Source organism: Orycteropus afer, unplaced genomic scaffold (genome assembly GCF_000298275.1).
Source record: "Orycteropus afer afer isolate SDZICR_OR568_19922 unplaced genomic scaffold, OryAfe1.0 scaffold00064, whole genome shotgun sequence".
Lineage (NCBI taxonomy): Eukaryota > Metazoa > Chordata > Mammalia > Tubulidentata > Orycteropodidae > Orycteropus > Orycteropus afer.
The window spans coordinates 6,680,808-6,703,836 of NW_006921651.1; the positions used below are offsets into that span (position 1 = coordinate 6,680,808).

The following is a 23,029-nucleotide window of genomic DNA, read 5'->3' on the forward strand; positions in this document are numbered from 1 at the left end:
GAAGGAGGGGAAGGCCTTCAAGGAGATGGATTGACATGGTGGCTGCGATGATGGGCTCAAGTATAGCAGGGATCATGGAGCTGGCATGGGATCGGGCAGTGTTTTGTTCTGCTGTGCATGGGGTCGCTAGGAGTCGGAAACAACTCCACGGCACCTAACAACAACAGCAACAACATTTTCAGGATTAAACAAGACAATGTATGCAAAACTCATTATTTAACAATTGTGAATTTGATCTATAGAGGCCAAGGTTATGAGTAAGGATATGGTGTGTGTAAGAGAATTTAATTTCTGCCCAAGATAAAATATCCAGAGATTCTCTGTATTGAATGGACAGACCATTATCTGGTTTCTGAATCCCCTTCATAGCATTATTATGCAGTCATTGACCTGTCTCTGAATGAGGCTCCTACCACCTCAACAAGCTCTGCTTGATACTGAATCAAATTCTGGCTCCTGGTTCCACCCATTTTCTGGGCTAGTTTCACTTTTTGAAACTCTATAGAGCAATTCCATTCCTTCAATGGAACTTAAAGGAAGCAACCAGGAAACCCAACTATAGCCCAGAGCCAGCTACTGCCTCTCCACACTATCCTTAACAGGTGGTCCTTTGCTGACCCTCCCAGAGGTGAAATAGTTGTTTGTGGAGTGGCACATTTTATAATTGAAAGTGCTAATGGTTAGGAAGGAGCTCTGGTAGCGTAGCGCCTAAGGCGCTTGCTTGACTGCTAACCAGAAGGCTGGCGGTTCAAAGGTTGGGCAATCTACTTCCATAGTGATACCACCTTGGAAACCCAAGGAGGGGTCGCTATGAGTCGGGTCTGACTGGACGGCACATAACAACAACAATGGTTAGGAAATGCCACCCTTTATGGAGCTTACATTTTCTTCCTTGTATTTCTATCCCTTGGATATAGTTCTGTCTTTGGAACAGTGCAGAATTACTCTTACTATGGAGTCTGACATTTGCATTTGAACACTGGCTCTAGTAATTATTTACCTTGGGCAAATTCCTTAAGCTGTCTGAGATATAAAATGGGGAAATAATAGCACCTACAACTCCACTACTACTTGTCTGTCAGTTTGTCCTACTGTGGTGGCTTGTGGGTTGCTGTGATACTAGAAGCTATGCAATCAGTATTTCAAATACCAGCAGGGTCACTTATGGTATACAATTTTCAGCATAGCTTCCAGACTAACACAGACTAGTGAAAAGGAAGTGGCGCTCCATTTCTGAGAAAATCAGCCACTGAAAATTTTATGAACAGCAGTGAAACACTGTCTGATGTAGTGCCAGAAAATGAGTCCTTCAGGTTGGAAGGCACTCAAAATATGACAGGGGAAGAACTACCACCTTAGAGTTGACCTTGATGTGGATGAAGTGGCAAGACTCAAAATGAGAAGAAACAGCTGCAAATATTCATTCATAATCAGAACGTGGAACTCATGAAATATGAAACTAGGAAAATTGAAAGTTATGAAAAATGAAATGGAATGTACAAACATTGATATCCTAGGCATTAGTGAGCTGAAATGGACTGTCATTGGCCATTTTGAATTGGGGGACCATTTGGTCTACTATGCTGGGAATGACAGATGGAAGAGGAATGTCATCACGTTCATTGTCAAAAAGAACATTTTAGACCCACCCTAAGTACAATGCTATCAAATAGAATAATATCCATACACTTACAAGGAAGAACAACTAATACTACTATTACTCAAATTTACGCACCAACCACTAAAGCCAAAGATGAAGAGATTTACCAACTTCTGCATTCTGAAATTGATTAAACATGCAATCAAGGTGTATTGATTATTACTGGTAAATGAAATGCAAAAATTGGAAGGAAGCAGCATTAGTAGTTGGAAAATATGGCCATGGTGAAAGAAATGATGCTGGAGACCACAGGATAGAATTCTGCAAGGCCAATGACTTACTCATCACAGGTACCTATTTTCAACAACATAAATGGTGACTATTCACATGGACCTCCCCAGATGTAATAGCAGAAATCAAATTGATTACATCTGTGGAAATAGGTGATGGAGAAGCTCAATATTATCAGTTAGAATAAGGCTAGGGGCTGACTGTGGAAAAGACCATCAGTTTCTCATATGCAAGTTTAAGCTGAAGCTGAAAAAAAATTGGAACAAGTCCATGAGAGCCAAAATATGATCTTGAGTATATTCCAACTGGACTTAGACACTATCTGAAGAATAGATTTGATGCATTGAATACCAATGACCAAAGACCAAAGGAGTTGTGGATGACATCAAGGACATGATACATGACAAAAACAAAAGGTCATTAAAAAGACAGGAAAGAAAGAAAAGACCAAAATGGATGTCAGAAGAAATTCTGAAACTTACTCTTGAATGGAAATGGAAGAAATGGGGGAAAAATACAAATGGAAGAAATGATGAAATAAAAAAGCTGGACAGATTTCAAAGGGTGGCTTGAGAAGACAGAGTAAAGTATTATAATGAAATGTGTGAAGACCTGGAGTTAGATAATCAAAAGGGAAGAACATGCTCAGCATTTCTCAATCTGAAAGAACTGAGGAAAAAAATCAAGCCTCTAGTTGCAATATTGGAAGATTATATGGGCAAAATATTGAACGATCGATGCAAGAAGCTTCAAAACGTTCATTCAAATCACAATAATTTTTTTTTTTTTTTTAAAAAACAAGTTTCAAAAGAAGATGGAAGGAATACACATAATCACGATACTAAAGAGAATTGGTTGATCCTTAACCATTTCGGGAAGTAGCATATGATCAAGGACTAATGGTATTGAAGGAGGAAGTCCAAGCTGCATTGAGGGAATTGGTGAAAAACAAGGTTCCAGGAATTGATAAAATACCCATTGAGATGTTTCAGTGAATGGATGCAGTGCAGGAAGCCCCCACTCATTTATGTCAAGAAATTTGGAAGACAGCTAGCTGGCCAACTGATTGGATGAGATCCATATTTGTTCCCATTCCAAAGAAAGATGATTCAATAGAATATGGAAATTATCATTAATATCACATGCAAGTAAAATGTTGCTGAAAATAATTCAAAAATGGTTGCAGCTGTACATTGATGGGGAACTGTCAGATTAATCAAGCCAGATTCAGAAGAGGACATGGAATGGGGGATATCATTGATGATTTCAGATGGATCTTGGCTGAAAACAAAGAATACCAGGATGATGTTTACCTGTATTTTATTGGCTATGCAAAGAAATCTGACTGTGTGGATCATAACAAATTATGGATAACATTGTGAAGAATGGGAACTCCAGGACACTTAATTGTGCTTGTGAGGAACCTGTACATAGACCAAGAGGCAGTTGTTCAAATGATAGAAGGGGATACTGCATGGTTTAGAATCAGGAAAGTTGTGTGTTAGGGTTGTATTCTTTCACCATATTTATTCAATCAGTATACTGAACAATGAATCCAAGAAGCTGGACCATATGAAGAACGTAGCATCAGGATTGGAGGAAGACTCATTAACAATCTGCGATGTGCAGATGACGCAGCCTTGCTTGCTGAAAGTGAAGAAGACTTGAAGCACTTACTGATGAAGATCAAAGATAACAGCCTTTAGGATGGATTACATCTCAACATAAAGAAAACAAAGTCCTCACAACTGGGCCAATAAGCAAAATCATGGTAAATGAAGAAAAGATTGAAGTTATCAAGGATTTCATTTTACTTGGATCCACAATTAATACCCATGGAAACAGCAGTCAAGAAATTAGGTGATGTATTACACTGGGAAAATCTACTGCAAAAGACCTCTTTAAAGGGTTAAAGAGCAAATATTGTCACTTTGAAGATTAAGGTGTGCCTAATCTAAGCTATGGTATTTGTAATAGCCTCATATGCATGTGAAAGCTGGACAATAAATAAGAAAGATTGCAGAAGAATTGATGCATTTGAATTGACATGTTTGGTGGAAAATATTGACTACACAATGAACTGCCAGAAGAACAAATAAGGCTGTCTTGGAAGAAGTATAGTGCTCCTTAGAAGCGAGAATGCATACTTTGTGTCACCTACTTTGGTCATGTTGTTAGGAGGGACTAATACCTAGAGCAGGATATCATGCTTGGTAAGTAGAGAGTCAGCAAAAAAGGGGGAAGACCCGCAACAAGATGATGGATTGACACAGTGGCTGCAACGATGGGCTCAAGCACAGCAAAGACTGTGAGGATGGCCCAGGACTGGGCAGTGCTTTGTTCTGTTGGACTATTGGTCAGAATGCACCCAACCACACCTAATAACAACAACTAAGTTCCTCAACAGAAGAGGTCACCATGAGTTGGAATCTAGTCAACTGTCAAATGGTTTAGTATTTTTTGGTTTTACTACATAAGGTTGATGTGGAATGAAATGAAGCAAGTTCTTAGCACAGGGGCATGTCATAGATATTCTGAGATAGGAAGTGGCTACCCTGGTCACTTCTTGCTTCTGGTATGGAGAAGGATGATGGTGGAATGGATAATGTTGAATTCCCGTCAGTTTCAGAAATCTCTGAATCAGATGACCCAGCTTAAATAAGCTTGTTCCTCACAGTAAAGTCAAACAGTGGTCTTTATCACCTGAATTAGTAACGAATTCTGTGGTGGGGAGGGAGATAACAGGAAAAACCAACAAGTTGTTCTCAACCTTCTTTCACCACAATCTACCAGGGGAGTGAGACCTCCTCCTGTGGATTCCAGTGGTTCATGTGGGCAATGATTCAGCAATCCTACCCTGGGATGGGAAAGAGTGCCCTGAGAGCTCTGTGTTGTGTGAAGAAGCTCTCCTTATCCCAGAGAGGTTCTAAGAGCCACTTGGCAGAGGCATTTTTTCCTCTTAGCCACTCCCAACCTTGAGAATCATTGAAATAGACACTGGGAAACCTACTCCTTCTTGGCATTTCTGTTGAAGATAAGTGAGATTATAGTGCAAAAATTAAGATAAACCAAAATCCAAACCCACTGCCATCAAGTCAATTCTGACTCATAGTGACCCTACAGGACAGAGTAGAACTGCCCCTTAGGGTTTCCAAGACTAAATCTTTATGGAAGCAGACTGTCTCATCTTTTATCCATGAGTTCAAACCCACTGACCTTTTGATTAGCAGCCCAATGCTTTAGAGACATTAGAGCTGGAACCACACCCCATCTGGAAACCTTGGGTTTCCCTTAGCCCTGCTTTTGGATTCAGATTGCTGCAACCTCCAAGCCTGATGCCTGTCTGATATTTTAGATGGGTGACTTGTAGGGAGATTGAGTTTTGCCAGCACCTCAGACTGTATAAAATTTACTGCCCAACAGTGCTTGTTCCTTAGGTCACCCAAGGATGAGCTTCATTTCTCTTACCCAAGACTTGTAGGAATTTATTGTTCCCTCTTTGGACCAAGGAATGTTCCAGTGTCTGTCCAACATTTACTAAATAAAGTTGACCTTGACTATTTTGACAACAGTCCTATTCTAGGCCAAATATGGAGTCATAACACTTAACTCAGTTTGAAAATGATACATTTATTTCATTCTACCCTGTATTATGGTTTTTTTTTTCATTATTGGTTCAGTTCAACACATGTTTGAAAACCTATTAAATGCTAGGCACTGTGTTCGATGAATAAAACATGGTTCCTGTCCTTGAGGCTCATGAATGAATCATTTTGTTTGACACATAATTGTATTCCATGCATACTAAATATATCATCTTTAATTGTTACTACATTTCACAAATGTGCCTATTTTACTTGTGAGAAAGCTGAGCCTCAGAATGCACATCTGTACAGTAAGTGGCAGAGCTGAGATTTGAACCTAGGTGTGTCTGGCTCCAAAGCCCATGCTCATTGGGAGCATTCGAAGTAGTGAGTCTGGGTTTTATAAAGTGTGGTTAGCACTCCTCATCTCATAAGACAAAATACCAATTTTGCAGATTAACAAGGAAGAAAAGATGTTTGGATGGGAAGAGGATTGACTCTAATTTAATGGCTTTTTAAGGTAGCTTCCTGGTCTTTTCTATAAGTATGTTATATTTCAATTAAAAAGTTACAAAGAAGAATGAGTGCGGACCCCCAAGACTATGACCCTCAGACATCCTTTAAGCCTGGAACTGAACTCACCCCTGTGGCTCAGCTTTCAAACAAACAATAGACAGACCTATAAGGTGAACAGTAATACCAGGGAGGTACACGCTCATTAGAACAGTCAACTTTAGGATATCAAAAGGGCAGCGTTCGCCCAGGGATGCAACTCAGAAGGCAGGGAAGGACAGGAAAGAAGGACAAAGGGAAAAGGTAAACACAGGGAGGAAGTGGAAAGAGTGTTGTTACATTGGAGGGATTGCAATGAATGTTACAAAACAAAATGTGTATGAATTGTTGAATGGAAAACCAATTAACTCTGTAAACTTTCACCCAAATCACAATTGTTGTTATGTGCCGTCGAGTTGGACCCGACTCATAGCGACCCCTCTTTGGGTTTCCGAGGCAGTATCACTACGGAAGTAGATTGCCCCATCTTCCTTCCGAGGAGTGGCTGATGGGTTTGAACCGCCAGCCTTCTGGTTAGCAGTCAAGTGCCTTAGGCACTACGCTACCAGAGCTCAATTAAAAAAAAAAAAAAAAAGAGTGCTGAATTTCTGATGGTCAGTGGGCATTTGACCAGGCGTTGCCCTTTTTTCCGAAGACATAATCTGACTTCCTTGAGCAATAATCATGGACATTATGCCTCCATCAATGGTGGACAGCAAGTTCAGAGTAATGTTAACTCTGGGCTGACTTTGAATTGGAGAAGAGGAAAAGTTATAGTAACGACTACCACCTAGTGGTCATTGGGAGGTCTAACAGTTTAGTCATCCTTGGATCAGTAGGAAAAGTTCATTCAACTCACTGCCAAATCAGTGGTTACCCTGTGATGAACTCTCAGCCTACCGAAGTTTGATTTCCAATGGAAGCCCATTTTGTCTCTGTCTGTATTCTAAGGACCGAGATAATCACAGATTTGAGTTAGAGAGAAGTAAAGCAGTTCTTGGCCTTAATAGTGTAGGAGGGGGAAATGTGTAAATAATAATGCCTCTTCTTTGCTAATTTCTCCTCCTGAAGAAGTGTGATGTTGTTTGTGCCAAATCCAGGTCCACTCCAAGTCGTCTTCTTTCCTCTAAGATCATGGATGAGCTTCAGTCCACCTCAAGCCTTTCCCTGTCCAGATAGCATGGTAGGAGAAATTATGCCCAAGATCTGAAAAGGAAAATTCCTAGAGCAAACTATTCACAGGAGACTGATAATTTTTTTTTTTTAAGTATTTTGATGCAGTTATAGAAATACATAAAAATTGCAAGAATAAATACAAAGAATTTCTGTATACCTTTTGTCTTAGGAGCTCTGGTAATGGTTAAAGCATTCGGTTGCTAACCAAAAGTTCAGCAATTCAAACTCACCAGCCACTCCATGGGAGAAAGACGAAGCAGTCTGCTTCCATAAAGATTTAGAGCCTTGGAAACCCAAGGGGGGTAGGTCTATCTATTCTTTCCTATCGGGTCCGTATGACTCAGAATCAACTTGATGGCAGTAGGTTTTAGTCTTAGTTATCTATTGTTGTTAAGAGTTATTGAGTCAGTTCCAACACATAGTGACCCTATGTACAAAAAAAGAAAATGCTAGAGGCACCTCAGGGGGAAAAAGATGCTGCCCAGTCTTGCACCATCCTCACAACCATCGACTGCTATCTTTGCGCCTATTGTTGCAGCAACTGTGGCAATCCACCTTGTCCATCTTGTTGAGAGTCTTCCTCTTTTTTTGCTGATCCTCTACTTGACCAAGCGTGATGTTCTTCTTCAGAGACTAGTTCCTTCTGATATGTCCAAAGTACATGAGACAGTTTTGCCATCTTTGCTTCTAAGGAGCATTCTGGATATACTTCTTCCAAAACAGATTTATTCATTCTTCTGGCAGTCCAGGGTATAGTCAGTACTCTTCACCAACGCCTTCATTGGCACGGATTCTCCAGTCTTCTTTACCTAGTGCTGCTATAACAGAAATACCACAAGTGGGTGGCTTTAACAAACAGACACTTACTTTCGCCCAGTTTGGGAGGCTTAGAAGTTCAAATTCAGAGTACCAGCTCAAAGGGAAGTCTTGGTCTCTCTGTCGGCTCTGGAGGAAGGTCCTATCTCTTCAGCCTCTGCTTCCTGTTTCCTTGGAACTCTCCATATCTCTTGGCATCTGTCTTATTCCATTTCTTTCTTTGCTCCCTTGTTAAGTCTCTTTTTCATATCTCAAAAGAGATTGCCCAAGGAAGAAAATGATAAATCACAGGGTAACCTCAAAGAAAAATGATAAAACTTCACATCAAAATAAAAAAGAGGACCAGCACAAATATTTAGCAAATACTAAAACAACAGCAACAGAGGAAGTGATAACATGATTCATAAACAAAACGATCTTGGCACAGAAAATTATATGGAACAAAGAAATCAAGAACACCACAAAAAAGCACATAAGAAAATGACAGTAACAAATTCACACTTGTCGAAATTACATATCTGACAAGGAACTTATCTTTAAAATTTATAGAAAACTCCAACATGTCAACAACAAAAAGATTAGCAATCCAATTAAAAAATGGGCAGAAGACGTAAATAGACAATTCACCAAAGAGGATATTCAGGCAGCCAGGCAGTACATGAAGAAATGCTCACGATCATTAGCCATCAGAGAGATATAAATCAAAACAGCAATGAGATACCATCTCATGCCAGCACTAATGATAAAGTTCAACAAGACAGAAAATTACAAACAGTGGTGAGGATGTGGAGAGATTAGGACTCTCATACACTGCTGGTGGGACTATCAAATGATATAACCACTGTGGAAAAAACAGTATGGTGATTTCTTAAAAAGCTGGAATTAGAAATACCATTTGACCCAGCAATCCTATTACTAGGTATATATCCTAAAGAAGTGAGAGCCAGGACAAGAACAATTATATGCACACCCATGTTCATAGCAGCACTATTTACAACAGCAAAAAGATGGAAATAACCTAAGTGCCCATCAACAGAAGAATGGATAACCGAACTGTGGTACATACACACAATAGAATACTATGCAACCCTAAAGAATGATGTAGAATCTGCAAAACACCACATAACATGGATGAACTTGGAGGATACTATGCTGAGTGAAATAATTCAATTACAGAAGGACAAATATAGTATTAGTTCATTATTGTAAAAAATCAAGGAAAGTTTTATATATGGAAGGAAATTTTCTTTGTTGCTTACCAAGGTGGGGAGGGCAGGGAAAATCAAAAAAAAAAAAAAAAAAAATGCATTGACCCACTTCACTTTAGTTTTGTGTATTTCACAGTACGTAAATTATATTTCAGTAATGTATTTTTTTTATAAAAAGATCAGAATTCCATGATAAGTTTTAGTGATACTGTATTTTTGATCCTCTTTTAATTAAAGCATTTGTAAGTTTACAAAAAAGATTGCCCAAGATACCCAACACATTAATTGTGCCTCATTAATATAACAAAGACAATCCATTTGCAAATGGAATTATAGCCACAGGCATTGTTGTTGTTATGTGCCTTGAGTCGACCAACTCATAGTGACCCCTCCTTGGGTTTCTGAGGCAGTATCACTACAGAAGTAGATTGCCCTATCTTCCTTCCGAGGAGTGGCTGGTGGGTTTGAACCACCAGCCTTGTGGTTAGCAGTCAAATGCCTTAGGCACTATGCCACCAGAGCTCCCAGCCACAGGCATAGAGGTTAGGATTTACAATACATTATTTTTTGGGGGACATAATCCAATCCATAACATTCCACACTTTGATCCCCAAAAATTCACATCCTTGTCACATGCAAAACACATTCACCCCATCACATCATCCCAAAAGTCTTAAATCAACTCCAAGTCCAAAATATCATCATCTGAATCAACTAAATCAATAAGAGTGAGACTTTAGATTCTTCCTTCCTGGATCAAAATTCCTCTTCATCTGTGAACCTGTGAAATTTAGACTACAAGTTATCTGTTTCCAAGATACAATGGTGGAATGAACATGGCGTAGGCATTTCTGTTACACATGGAAATTGGAGGGAAAGCAGCTGCAAGGAGAAACCCCGCAGTCTATAAGATCTTGTTTAGAAATCACATCAGCCAGAGAGCAGAGTTCACGACTCACAAATTCTTTTACCCCTAAACATTTTAATGTGTGTTTTCTAAAATCCAAGGATATTCTCTTACTCAAGACAGGAAATTATCATTGATCCAGTACTGTCATCTAATGAACAGACATTGAAATTTTACCAAGTCAAAAAAAGAAAAATTCTGGTCTGGGACCCATTCCAGAATCACATACTGCATTTAGTTTTTAAGTATCTTTTGTCTCTTTTAATCTTGAAAAATTATTCAGTCTATGTTTTTTATGAACTGACTAAAAATAGGACAATTTGAGTACAAAATAAATAAAAACAATAACAAATTATAATCCATAGGAAAAAAGCAAGAATCCATGAGTCCATACTGTTACAAACAAATGAATAAATAAATGAGGAAGAAGGGAAAGTTCTTCTTTACAAATTAAAATGCTGACTAATAAACATAGATGATATTAGAAAATAACTATCTGGCAACCATGATAGTAAAAATCAGACAAAAATGACCAATGAATGGTAAACTAGTAGGTGAGAAACACTGATGTGCAGTAACAGGATATTTACATAGTTTCAAAGTATCGCCCCACAAAATGCTTATTAATTACAAAGAGAAAAATAAATAATATTTTATTGAGAAAAAACTCCTTAACAAAGGATTGAGGTTAACATCACCAGTAATGGGACAAACAGACAACACATTCCTGTGGATAGGATTCACAGAGAAAGATGCAACATCACTTCAATGGTGGTGTTGTTGTTAGGTGCCGTCTGTTTGACTCATAGTGACCCTATGAAACTGCCTGGTCGTGGGCCATCCTCACAATCCTTGCTACACCTGAGCCCATCGTTGCAGCTACTATGTCAACCCATCTTATTGAAGGTCTTCCCCTTTTTCACTGACTGTCCACTTTACCAAACATGATATCCAGGGAATGATCCCTTCTAACAACATGACCAAAGTAGGTGAGATGAAGCCTGGCCATTCTCCCTTTCAAGGAGCAATCTGACTGCACTTCTTCCAGGACAGATTTGTTCGTTCTTCTGGCAGTTCATGGTACTTTCAGTACTCTTCGCCAACCCCACAACTCAAAAGCCTCAGCTCTTCTTGGGTCTTCCTTATTCATTGTCCAGCTTTCACATGTATATGAGGCAATCGAGAATACCATGGCTTGGGTTAGGCACACCTTAGTCTTCAAAGAGACATCTTTGCTCTTCAGCACTTCAAAGAGGTCTTTTGCAGCAGATTTGCCCCATGCAATATGTTGTTATCTGATTTCTTGATTGTTTTCATTGGTGTTGATAGTAGATCCAAGTAATAGGAAATCTTTGACAGCTTCAATCTTTTCTCCATTAATCGTGAGGCTGCTTTTTGGTCCAGTTGTAAGGATTTTCGCTTTCTTTACATTGAGGTGTAATCCATACTGCAGACTGTAGTCTTTAATCTTCATCAGTAAGTGCTTCAATCTTCTTCATTTTCAGCAAGCAAGGCTGTATCGTCTGCATATCTCAGGTTGTTAATGAGTCTTCCTCCAATCCTAATGCCATGTTCTTCTTCATGTAGTCCAGCTTCTTGGATTATTTGCTCAGCATACAGATTGAATAAGTATGGTAAAAGGATGCAAACTTGACACATTCCCTTCCTGATTTTAAACCATGCAATATCTCCTTGTTCTGTTCAAATGACAGCCTCCTGGTCCATGTACAAGTTCCTTATGAACACAACCATGTGTTCTGGAATTTCCATTCTTCTTAAGGTTATTCACAATTTGTTATGATCCACACAAGCAAATGTTTCTGCATAGTCAATAAAACAAAAGTACACATCTTTCTGGTATTCTTTGTTTTCAGCCAAGATCCATCTGACATCAGCAATGATATCCCTTGTTCCACATCCTCTTCTGAATCCAGCTTGCATTTCTGGCAGTTCTCCATCAATATACTGCTGCAACCATTTTTAAATTTTCTTCAGCAAAATTTTATTTGCATGTGATCTTAATGATGCTGTTCAATAACTTCCACATTCTGTGGGATCACCTTTCTTTGGAATGGGTACAAATATGGATCTCTTCCAGTCAGTTGCCCAGGTAGCTGTCTTCCAAATTACTTGAATGTGATATTAATGATATTGTTCAATAACTTACACATTCTGTGGGATCACCTTTCTTTGGAATGGGTACAAATATGGATCTCTTCCAGTCAGTTGCCCAGGTAGCTGTCTTCCAAATTTCTTGGCACAGGCAAGTAAATGCCTTCAGCACAGCCTCTGTTTGTTGAAACATCTCAATGGGTATCCCATCAATTCTTGGAGCCTTGTTTTTTGCCAATTACTTCAGTGGAGCTTTCATTTCTTCCTTCAATACCATTGGTTCTTGATCACATGACACCTCTTTAAACAGATGAACATTGACCTATTCTTTTTTTGTACAGTGACTTTATGTATTCCTTCTATCTTCTTTTGATGCTTCCTGCATCATTCAATATTTTTCCCATAGAATCTTCCAATATTGCAACTTGAGCCTTGAATTTTTTCTTCAATTTTTTCAGCTTGAGAAATGCCAAGTGTGTTCTTCCCTTTTGGTTTTCTAACTCCAGGTCTTTGTACGTTTCATTATAATAATTGACTTTGTCTGCTCTAGCTGTTCTTTGAAATCTTCTTTTCAGCTCTTTTATCTTGTCATTTCTTCCATTTGCTTTAGCTACTCTCCACTCAAGGGCAAGTTTCAGAGTCTCCTCTGACATCCCTTTTGGTCTTTTATTCCTTTCCTGTCTTTTTAATGATGTTTTGCTTTCTTCATGGATGATGCTCTTGATGTCATCCCACAATTCCTCTGGTATTCAGTCATTGGTGTTCAGTGCATCAAATCTATTCTTCAGATGGTCTCTAAATTCAGGTGGGATATAATCAAGGTCATATTTTGGCTCTCATGGACTTGTTTTAATTGTCTTCAGCTTCAACTTGAACTTGCATGTGAGCCATTGATTGTCTAGTTCACAATCAGCTCCTGGCCTTGTTTTGGCTGAAGGAATTGAGCTTCTTCATTGCCTTTTTCCACAGAGGTAGTAGATTTGATTCCTGTGTCTTCTGTCTGGCAAGGTCCAAGTGTATAGCTGCCACTTATGTTGTTGAAAAAGGCATTTGCAATGAATAAGTCATTGGTCTTGCAAAATTCTATCATATGATCTCCAACACTATTTCTATCACCAAGGCCATATTTTCTAACTACTGGTGATTGTTCTTTGTTTCCAACTTTTGCATTCCAGTCACCAGTAAATAACACATCTTGATTGCATGTGTGGTCAATTTCAGACTGCAGAAGTTGATAAAAATAATTTTCAATTTCCTCATCTTTGGCTCTCGTAGTTAGTGCATAAATTTGAATAATAGTAGTATTATTCTATATTTTTCCAGTACTAACTGGTCTTTCTTGGAGGCCTATGGATATCATCCTATCACTGACAGCATTACACTTCAGGATAGATCTTGAAACATTCTTTGTGATGATGAATGTGAGGCCATTACTCTTCAATTTGTCATTGTTGACATAGCAGATCATATGATTATTGATTCAAACTTGCCAAAAACAGTCCATTTCAGGTCACTAATGCCTAGGATACCGATCTTTATGGGTTCCATTTCATTTTTGACAACTTCCAATTTTCCTACATTCATACTTCATACATTCCACATTCTAATTATTAATGGATGTTTGTAGCTATTTCTTCCCATTTTGAGTCATGCCTCACCAGCAAATGGAGGTCTTGAAAGCTTTATTCCATCCATGTCATTAAGGTCGACTGTACTTTGAGGAGGCATCTTTTCCCCAATCATATTTTGAGTGCATTCCATCCTCATCTTCTGGCACTACGTGAGACAATGTATTAGGGCTATTCATCAAGTTTTCCAGTAATGTATCAGACAGTGTTTCACTGCTACTTGTAAGGTTTTCACTGGCCAATTCTTTGAGAAGTGGATGGCCCCTTCCTTCTTCCAAGTGTGTCTTAGTCTGAAAGCTCCGCTGAAACCTGTCCTCCATGGGTGACCCTGCTGGTATTTGTAACACCAGTGGCATAGCCTCCAGCCTCATAGCAACACACAAGCCACCACAGTATGACAAACTGACAGACAAGCAGTGGAATATTTCTATGGTATTCCTCCTAAAAATGCATAATCTGAATTTTCTTCATGAGGAAACATCTGAAAAACCTAAATTAAGGAACAGTCTATAAAATAGTTCATTCTCTTCAAACCTTGTCATTTAACCAGAAAACTTAGAGCTTCCCTTGATGACTGTGGTTCAGTGAATTGCTTGGTATGACCCTTCTAGCTGTAGTCTTTGTAACTCCCACCAAATGACTGAGTAAGACTATGCAAATGTGAGGTACTTGTGGCCTACCTAGGGGATTAGATAGCTTGCTCATAATGTAAATAAGGGCAGGGGAGCTCTGGTGGTGTAGTGCCTAAGGCATTTGACTGCTATCAAGAAGGCTGGAGGTTCAAACCCACCAGCCACTCCTTGGAAGGAAGACTGGGCAATCTACTTCTATAATGATACTGCCTTGGAAACCCAAGGATGGGTTCTGATGAGTCAGATACGACTCTATGGCCATGAGTTTGGTTCGCGTTTTACCCATGTGAGGGTGGGACTGTGCAAATAAGGTGGGGATTGGTCAATTTTGTCATCCCACTAAGCTTAAAATGAGCCATCCCAGAGGCAGAAAAGGGGGACCTGACTACGACCAAGGAGAAGAATGTGAGTGGAGCGCAACCTTCAGATTCAGGGTTCCTGCACTGGGAGCTTCTTAGATGGAGGAGACAGAAAGCTGTAACCCAAGAGACAGTGAGAAGCAACAGTAGAGAAATGGCAACAGCAGAGGCAGCAAAGCAAAGAGATGGCACAAGACAGTATGGTGGGTTTCAGGCTTGTGCAGCAAAAAAGCTGAGCACCTTTGGGCAGAAGGCGTGCTGGTGGAGTGGGGTGCCTCTGGGCAGCGTGAGCAGAGCTGAAAAAGCTTTATTACACTTGCTCAAACTGGGCAGAAGCCAAGGGGCTACAGGACCAAGAAGCTGTGAGCCAGAGATAGAGGCATGCCTGGAGGCTGAGGAGAGGCTGTCTTTATTGAAGACCTGTATCCTGAGTCATTTCTGATCCTGAATTGTAACATGTTACTTTCCTAATACACTTCATAGTCACGAGTGCTGTCTGTGAGCTCTGTGTGGTATTGCAATGGATTATCAGATTATCAAACAAGGCAGAGACATAGAGAATGTTGTAGAGGGACCATTGGTGTCAGAATTTGTACAAAGGTTAGAGGGTGGAGACCTATCTGACCTCTGTCTCATAGGAATTAGCCTAGGGCTAATGTAGGTAATGATTCTTTCTCACTCTGGGAAGTTAGAGGCAGTCAGAGGCCTCCACCACACCATTTTTATAGCAACCCTATTGAGGCGCATGGGATTGGGTAAATGTGTTAGTGTGATTGGGGGATATCTAGTTCTTAAAGGCAAAGGCCAGGGTCTGTTGTTGTTTTTTTTTTTTTTTTTTTTTTTAAATCTGGAGATGCTCTGAGTCTCTCTCAGGAGACAACTGTGCCCATCAGGATGTACTAGTATTGTCAGGGCTAGATGGGTGCCATGCCTACCTCAGGATACATCTCCATAGCAAAGTGTTTTGTCAGGACGTTGGAGTACTCTAGAATTTGGAGGCACTTTCAAAAGGACAAAATATAGGATAAATAAAAGGAAATGCAACCCAATGCACAGAGAAGAAATATCTTGGCTGTGGGGAGTAAGAACTAGGTTGTTGGGACTGTTTAGGAAAAGGAAAGTGAATTTTCAGGATGAGGATGTCAAGAGGCAATTATTGATCAGAGTACAGTCTCTCTGAGGTGAGTTGAGAGGAAAGGAGAAGACTGTGGCTATAAACCTCCTTAATTCACTCCCTGACAGCCAACCCTGGTAGGCAGGTTTGATGGGCTCCTATCTAGGTGGTGTCTCTGGCTTCAAGGCAGTGGGTTTCCTGTCTCCTCTGGGGAAATGGGGAGCTCTGGTGTTGAGTGCCTAAGGCATTTGACTGCTAACCAGAAGTCTGGCGGTTCAAGCCCACCAGCCACTCCTTGGAGAGAAGACTGGGCAATCTACTTCCATAGTGATACTGCCTCGGAAACCCAAGGAGGTTGCTATGAGTTGGACCCGACTTGATGGCAGTGAATTTGATTTGGTTTTCCTGGGGGAAATGGAGATGGGAACAGTGAGCAGAACAGAGATTTTTGGATTGTTTTCTAGTGACTTATGGAATGACAAGCCCCAGTGCTTATTACTACACCAAAGTGATGTCTGAGCTCTTTTTACACACTCCATCAGACACCGGTGTCTCCTTCCAGACCATCAGCAGCATGGCAGACTTCTGGGATGTGAGTATGAAATCTCTTCTACCCCTCTCCTTTCCTTTCCAATGGCCTGAAGTCTAAGGCCATAGGCCAGAGTTCAGAGAGTCCACAAAATGGATCAGGTGCTATGACAGAGATCAGGTCAGTCAGGGATCAGGTGGAGTCAAAGGGTCAGGCAAGAACTGATGAGCTAACGTGGAGGTAGGTGAGGCACAGGGTGTTGATCATGGGCTCAAGCCAGGAGTTGAACTAGGACTGGCTGACAGGTAAGGCTTATTCAAAATTTATTTTGAATAAAGGGTAAGGCCAGGTCAGATCTGAACCAGATCAAGGTTCATGGGTGAGCTGAGACATCCAACAGAAACAGATTGGAGACAAATTGTTAGTCAGGGAATAAGAGCAAAGGTCATTCTAAGGATGGGGGCAAAGGTAGTTATAAAGCTCGGTTAGACCAACCCAGATCGTGGTCCAGTTTGCCCAGGGCCCACTCCTGGACAGTTTATATTGGACCAAATGGTACAACAACCAGAGCTTGGGCCATGGCTCCCAATCTTTCATCTACTACGAGAACCTACTGCTGGGGGTTCCAAGGCTGCGGCAACTGAGGGTCCGCAATAACTCCTGTGTGGTGCATGAAGACTTCCGTGAGGATATTTTGAGCTGCTATGATGTCTACTCTCCAGATAAGGAAGAACAGCTCCCCTTTGGATCCCTCAATGGCACAGCGTGAGTGAGCTCCTCCTAACATCATAAGGCTTGCCCCCTCTGAGGACCCAGAATCTGAGAGTGACCCAGAGTGGAGATTCCCAAACTTGGCTCCACATTGGACTTGTCTGAGGACACTGTTTAAATGCAAATTCCAAGGTCCCACCCTAGACCTACTGAGACTCAGAAAGCTCTATTTTAATAGATAATCTGGATGTGTAGCCCCCCTGGCACCAACCCCAAAGTTTTGGGAACCACTTTCACTGAGCCTTATAGAGCCATGGGGGCATTCAGGGGGTGGTTTGGAGGACATCTCCTTGAGTTCCTTCTGTGATTGTTTGACCTTGGAGTTTATGCAGGGAACAGAGGAGGTGCAGGTACAGACAGAACAATAGCTTTCAGATATGTTCCCACAGACAAGTCACTGTCACACTTGTCCTACCCTGGGAGTAATCTGGCTAGGCAAGCATCTTCCCTTTCCATCTACCCTTGGAGGTGTGGAAAATGAGTGAAGTGTTGACATTGCCATAGGATTCATGGTTGGACTCTTCCCTGGACATAGAAGTACAGGGAAGAAAGATTGGTGGGTAGAACAGAGAATGATGGACATAAGCAGCCAGTTGCACAGTCACAAGATATTTTCTGGGTTTTATGGTCTAGATGTTTCCTTTATGGGGACTCTCCTGGCTGGGACCAAAAGTAGGACTTGGGTTTGTCATCCATAGCCTTTGGTGACATAGTGAAAAATCAGGAGATTTTAAAAATATGTTTGAGTGTCAATTCCACCCCTAACTAGGTGTATAATCTCAGATATCACTGAGTCTCAATTTCCTCATTTGCAAAACATGGATAATATTTGCCCTCCTTCCTCAAACAGTTGTTAGTATCAAAAAAAAAAAAAAAAAGTATTGAAATGGACCTGAAATGGTAAAGCCCAATGATCATGAAGTGTTGCCACTGCCTTGGAGGATGAGCTTTTGGGCTAGCTTAGGCCTCTCTTTGCTCAGATGGATTCTTCTGTGGCAGGTGGACATACCACTCTCAGGATGAGCTGGGGGGCTCCTCCCACTGGGGCCGGCTCACAAGCTACAGTGGAGGTGGCTACTACCTGGACTTCCTGGGATCTCGGCAGGCCAGTGCAGAGGCACTCCGGGACCTAGAGGAGGGGCTTTGGCTGGACCGGGGCACTTGGGTGGTCTTCATTGACTTCTCAGTCTACAATGCCAACATCAATCTTTTCTGCGTTCTGAGGTGGGTCCTTTTCCTATGGCATTCCTCCACCTGTAGTTACTGGTTCCCTTCTCATCTACTTGAGATCCTTTCCTAAATTTGTACCCTGTGGTAGGGGTGGGAGGAGAAGCGGTGGGAGGAACCATCAGCCCAGATGCCACAAGCCATCTCCCACTTCCACACACAGGCTGGTGGTGGAGTTTCTGGCTACAGAAGGTGCCATTCCATCCTGGCAGATCTGCACAGTGAAGGTGATCTCCTATGTCAGCAACTGGGACTTCTTTATCATTGGCTGTGAGATAATCTTCTGTGTCTTCATCTTCTACTATGTGGTAGAGGAGATACTGGAGCTCCACATCCACAGGCTTCGCTATCTCAGCAGCATCTGGAACATTCTGGACCTGGTGGTCATCTTGGTGAGCTATGCTGGACTTGGGGCATACTGGTTGGAGGAGTGGGATCTACCTGGATAGGGTCTCCAAGTTCTTCTTTTTGGTTCCCCAAATCTTCCTTATGACGTCTGATAAAGTCATTGTGCAACAGCTCTCTAAATGAGAGGCTGATGTTCCTCTGACTCAGTCCTTAGAAAACTCTGTCTCCCACATCCCCTCTCCTACAGGCCTGTGATCCATGTCCCGCTCTTTTCTTTATGTACTGATATTCTGCTATTCTTATGTCTCTTGCCTTCATGAACTATCCTCTTGCGACCCCTGCCATTCATCTTCTCTTCTATTCTGATCATTGTGTTCCTCCCCATCTCTTTCCTATTAAAAGGACACACTCATTTCCTGACTGAGGCTGGGAAGTGGCAGTGGCAGCTAAAATGACTTGGCTCTAATCCCCTATGGCCTCTTACAACCAGTGACTTCAGTAGCAGTGACATCTACATATTTACTACTGGCCTCACAGCCTTCTCTTGGGCTTTAAAATACTTCAGATGCCCCCCAATTATCCTAGCCAGTTCCATTTGAACCTGAGCTAGTCAAGAACTCAACAGGGAAGTAGTTCCACCCACCCACATACACACACAACTCTCTCTGGGACCTCATTTTTTTACCTTCCCTTGAGATGCCCTCAACTTCTCGGACCCTCCATGACCTCTGTGATGACAGCTCTCCATTGTGGCTGTGGGTTTCCACGTATTCCGAACTCTTGAAGTGAATCGACTGATGGGGAAGCTCCTGCAGCAGCCAAACACTTACGCCGACTTTGAGTTCCTCGCCTTCTGGCAGACACAGTACAACAACATGAATGCTGTCAACCTCTTCTTTGCCTGGATCAAGGTACCCTGGCACTCCTCACCCACAGCTGCACCTCTGGGCATGCCTTCTCCCTTCCTCACCATTTGTCTCATTTCCCTTGTTTGGTTTGGTAACTCCTGTGGCCTCCATGGGTCCCTGGAGTGGACTTTTCAAAGTTTTTCTCTTTTTCTTCTCAATCACCTGGTTCAACATGGCCCTTCCAGATATTCAAGTACATCACCTTCAACAAAACCATGGCGCAGCTCTCCTCCACAGTGGCCCGCTGTGCCAAGGACATCCTGGGCTTTGCCGTCATGTTCTTCATCGTTTTTTTCACCTATGCCCAAACTCGGCTATCTGCTTTTTGGGACCCAAGTGGAAAATTTTAGCACTTTCATCAAGTGCATGTGTGTGCCCTACCCACTTCAGTCCTCCCTGGCTCCTCCCCCTCCAGCTCCTGGGGTGTATATATCTTTGGGGAAGCTGGATATACGAATATGGGGGTGTCTGTGTTTAAAGCATCTGTGTGAGAGTTTCAGGAAGCCCTGGTATATGTGTGCTCAAGTACTCCATATGCACTGGTCTGTCTCTGGTTAGGCTGGAGGTACAGTGTGGAACTCACCCAGGGACAGTAGCTAAGAAAGTAGGATGGGTGTGGATTGAAGTCAGGGTTATGGTTAGGCTCTGGGTGAAGCCCAGGCCCTGCTCTTTCAGTTTCACTCAGTTCCGGATCATCCTTGGGGACTTTGACTACAATGCTATTGACAATGCCAACTGCATCCTGGGTCCTGCCTACTTTGTTACCTACGTGTTCTTTGTCTTCTTTGTGCTCCTGGTAAGGATTCCTCTGAAAGTTGGGAATCTGAGGGGTGGGCATATGGAAGACCTTCAGGGCAGGGTTTAAACTCTCCCATCTCCCCTACTTAGGACTATGAAGTGTTTCTCAAATCAAGGATGAAGAGTAAGGGGAAACTTGAACTTCTGAGAACAGGCTAATATGCTCAGTGTGGTCAGGCAGTTTTCAGAGTATAAGGGAACCTGCAGGCTCCCTCTTTAAAATCACACCCTATCCTCAAAGGATAGAAAAAGAGAAGAAAGTGCTTCGTGAGGAGAATAGGCTGCACATGGAAGCTTCTAGGCTTATGGTCCAAGACTCTTCTTTCCCTTGGGAACTTCTTACTGATTTCTATTGCCACAGCTTTGTAGTTGTTCTCTCTCCCTCCCTGCCAACCATTAAAGATCTGGGTTTGATTTTTATTAACAAAGCCAGCAGGATTATAGGAGCTCTGGTGGCATAGTGCCTAAGGCATTTGACTGTTAACCAGAAAGCTGGCGGTTCAAACCCACCGGCCACTCCTCGGAAGGAAGATGGGGCAATCTACTTCTGTAGTGATACTGCCTCAGAAACCCAAGGAGGGGTTGCTATGAGTCAGATCTGACTCGATGGCAGTGACTTTGAGAGTTTGGATGGGGTCATATTAATGGATTAATGGATGGGGATACAGACGTGGATTTGGGGTAGATGGTAAAGACAGCACAATTATACTCTCACCTTGACTAATTTCTGAGTTTAGTTACTAGTGGGTCCTTATATGGAGCGAGGTCTGTGACATGTTTGGAGGTATCTTTTGTGGTCAGTAATGCTACTGCAGTAACTAAAGTAAGGAGCTCATGTTGAAGAGGAAGGATGATCCATCACTAATAGGGTTGTGCTGAAAGGCTGGGCTCTGGGGACCCTGAGAGGTGGGGACTGATGGGCTGTAGGGCTGGGATTGAGAGCATTCAGCCCTTTAGAAAATGTGTGTGGCTCATTAATGGGGGTCAGTTAGAAGGAATTTAGGGGTGAGGAGAAAGGTCCATGCCTTATCTTCCAGAACATGTTCCTGGCCATCATCAATGATACCTATTCAGAGGTCAAGGAGGAGTTGGCTGGACAGAAGGATGAGCTGCAGCTTTCTGACCTTCTGAAACAGGTGATGTCCCAGTCTCCTTGAGTCACACATCTGCTTCAGGGCCTGGTTCAAGGTTCTGTGTCCTGGTCTGTTCTTATGCCCCTGTGTGCCTTGGAATTATCCCTGGAAGCCTGATACCCAATGGGTGGGGTGGGGGCTATGGATGATGAGGAACCTGTGAGGACTCATGTCTGTTCCCTTTCCCCTTCCAGGGCTACAATAAGACCCTACTGAGGTTGCGCCTGAGGAAGGAGTGTGTTTCAGATATGCAGAAGGTCCTGAAGGGTGGGGAGCAGGAGATCCAGTTGGAGGATTTTACCAACACCTTGCGGGAGTGAGCAACCAGAGATCCAACCTCCTCTGACCTTGGCTTATAAGTCCTTGACATTCAGTTATACATTCTTTGCCTACAAGCTTCTGATCTTGGCCTATAGGCCTCTGATCTTGGCCTCTAGGTCTGATCCTGACTTTCAGAATTGTGCCCTTAGTTTAAAAGCCTTTGACCATAGCATATAACATTCTAGACCTTGCTCAAAAACTCTTAGGCCTAATGTAATAATGTAATTCCCTAATTATTTTATATACCCCCCACTCTCACAAAACTCTGATCTTGGTTCTATGTTCCCTAAAAAATGCTAGTCTATTCCTTTAGCTATTCTCACTCTCCTTTCCAGCCAAACATATTATTTAAAAAAAAAAAAAAAATAGAACAAATATATTGTGAGCACCAACTGTGGACCAGGCATTGAGTAGAACACAACACAATTAAGTGAGACAAAGTTTTTGTCCTCTAGGAGCTCACAGACATATAAGCAAATACATTTAACCACAGAATAAGTTCAACAACTTGAAGTAACTAGAGCAGAGGTAGTATGGAGAAGAGAGGCTGAATTCCATCTTTGAGCTTAAGAGAAAGGCTTCTTGGAAGAGATGATGTTTGAAAAGGGTTTTGGAAAATAAATAGCTTGCAAGTAGATAAGCAGAGGAAAACCATTCCAAGAAGACACGGAAACATATACAAAGGCACAGAGGTCTGAAATTGAACAGCATATATGCGAGCTATGAGCCACTGATCATTATTGTTCAGATATCATGTGAAAGGTGGAGCATAGGAGAATGAGGCCAGAGAAATGAGCAAAGGCCCCATTGAGAAAGGCCTTGAACACCACCACTCTGTCCAAAGAATGGGGTGCCTATGAGGAATTTAAGCAGGGAAGGGATATGATAAGACTTGCATTTTAGAAAAATTAATTACTCTGGTTGCATTATGGAAGATGAATTATCAGGGACAGAAATAAAGGTGGGAGGCAGAATGGTTGCAGGCAGGTTAGTTACAGGAAAAGAAATTTTGCAA

At 41.8% G+C, this 23,029-nt stretch overlaps 1 protein-coding gene across 1 annotated transcript in view; it reads left to right on the forward strand.

Moving 5' to 3' along the window:
* The window catches only part of PKD2L1 (polycystin 2 like 1, transient receptor potential cation channel), a 46,835-nt gene that overhangs the window by 20,823 nt on the left and 2,983 nt on the right, over positions 1-23,029 (forward strand). Inside the window, 10 exon segments of the mRNA XM_007940032.2 lie at positions 16,444-16,571; positions 17,020-17,273; positions 18,279-18,503; positions 18,670-18,898; positions 19,595-19,765; positions 19,948-20,070; positions 20,072-20,130; positions 20,438-20,558; positions 21,598-21,696; positions 21,888-22,009. Coding sequence (XP_007938223.1) covers positions 16,444-16,571; positions 17,020-17,273; positions 18,279-18,503; positions 18,670-18,898; positions 19,595-19,765; positions 19,948-20,070; positions 20,072-20,130; positions 20,438-20,558; positions 21,598-21,696; positions 21,888-22,009 — 1,531 coding nt within the window.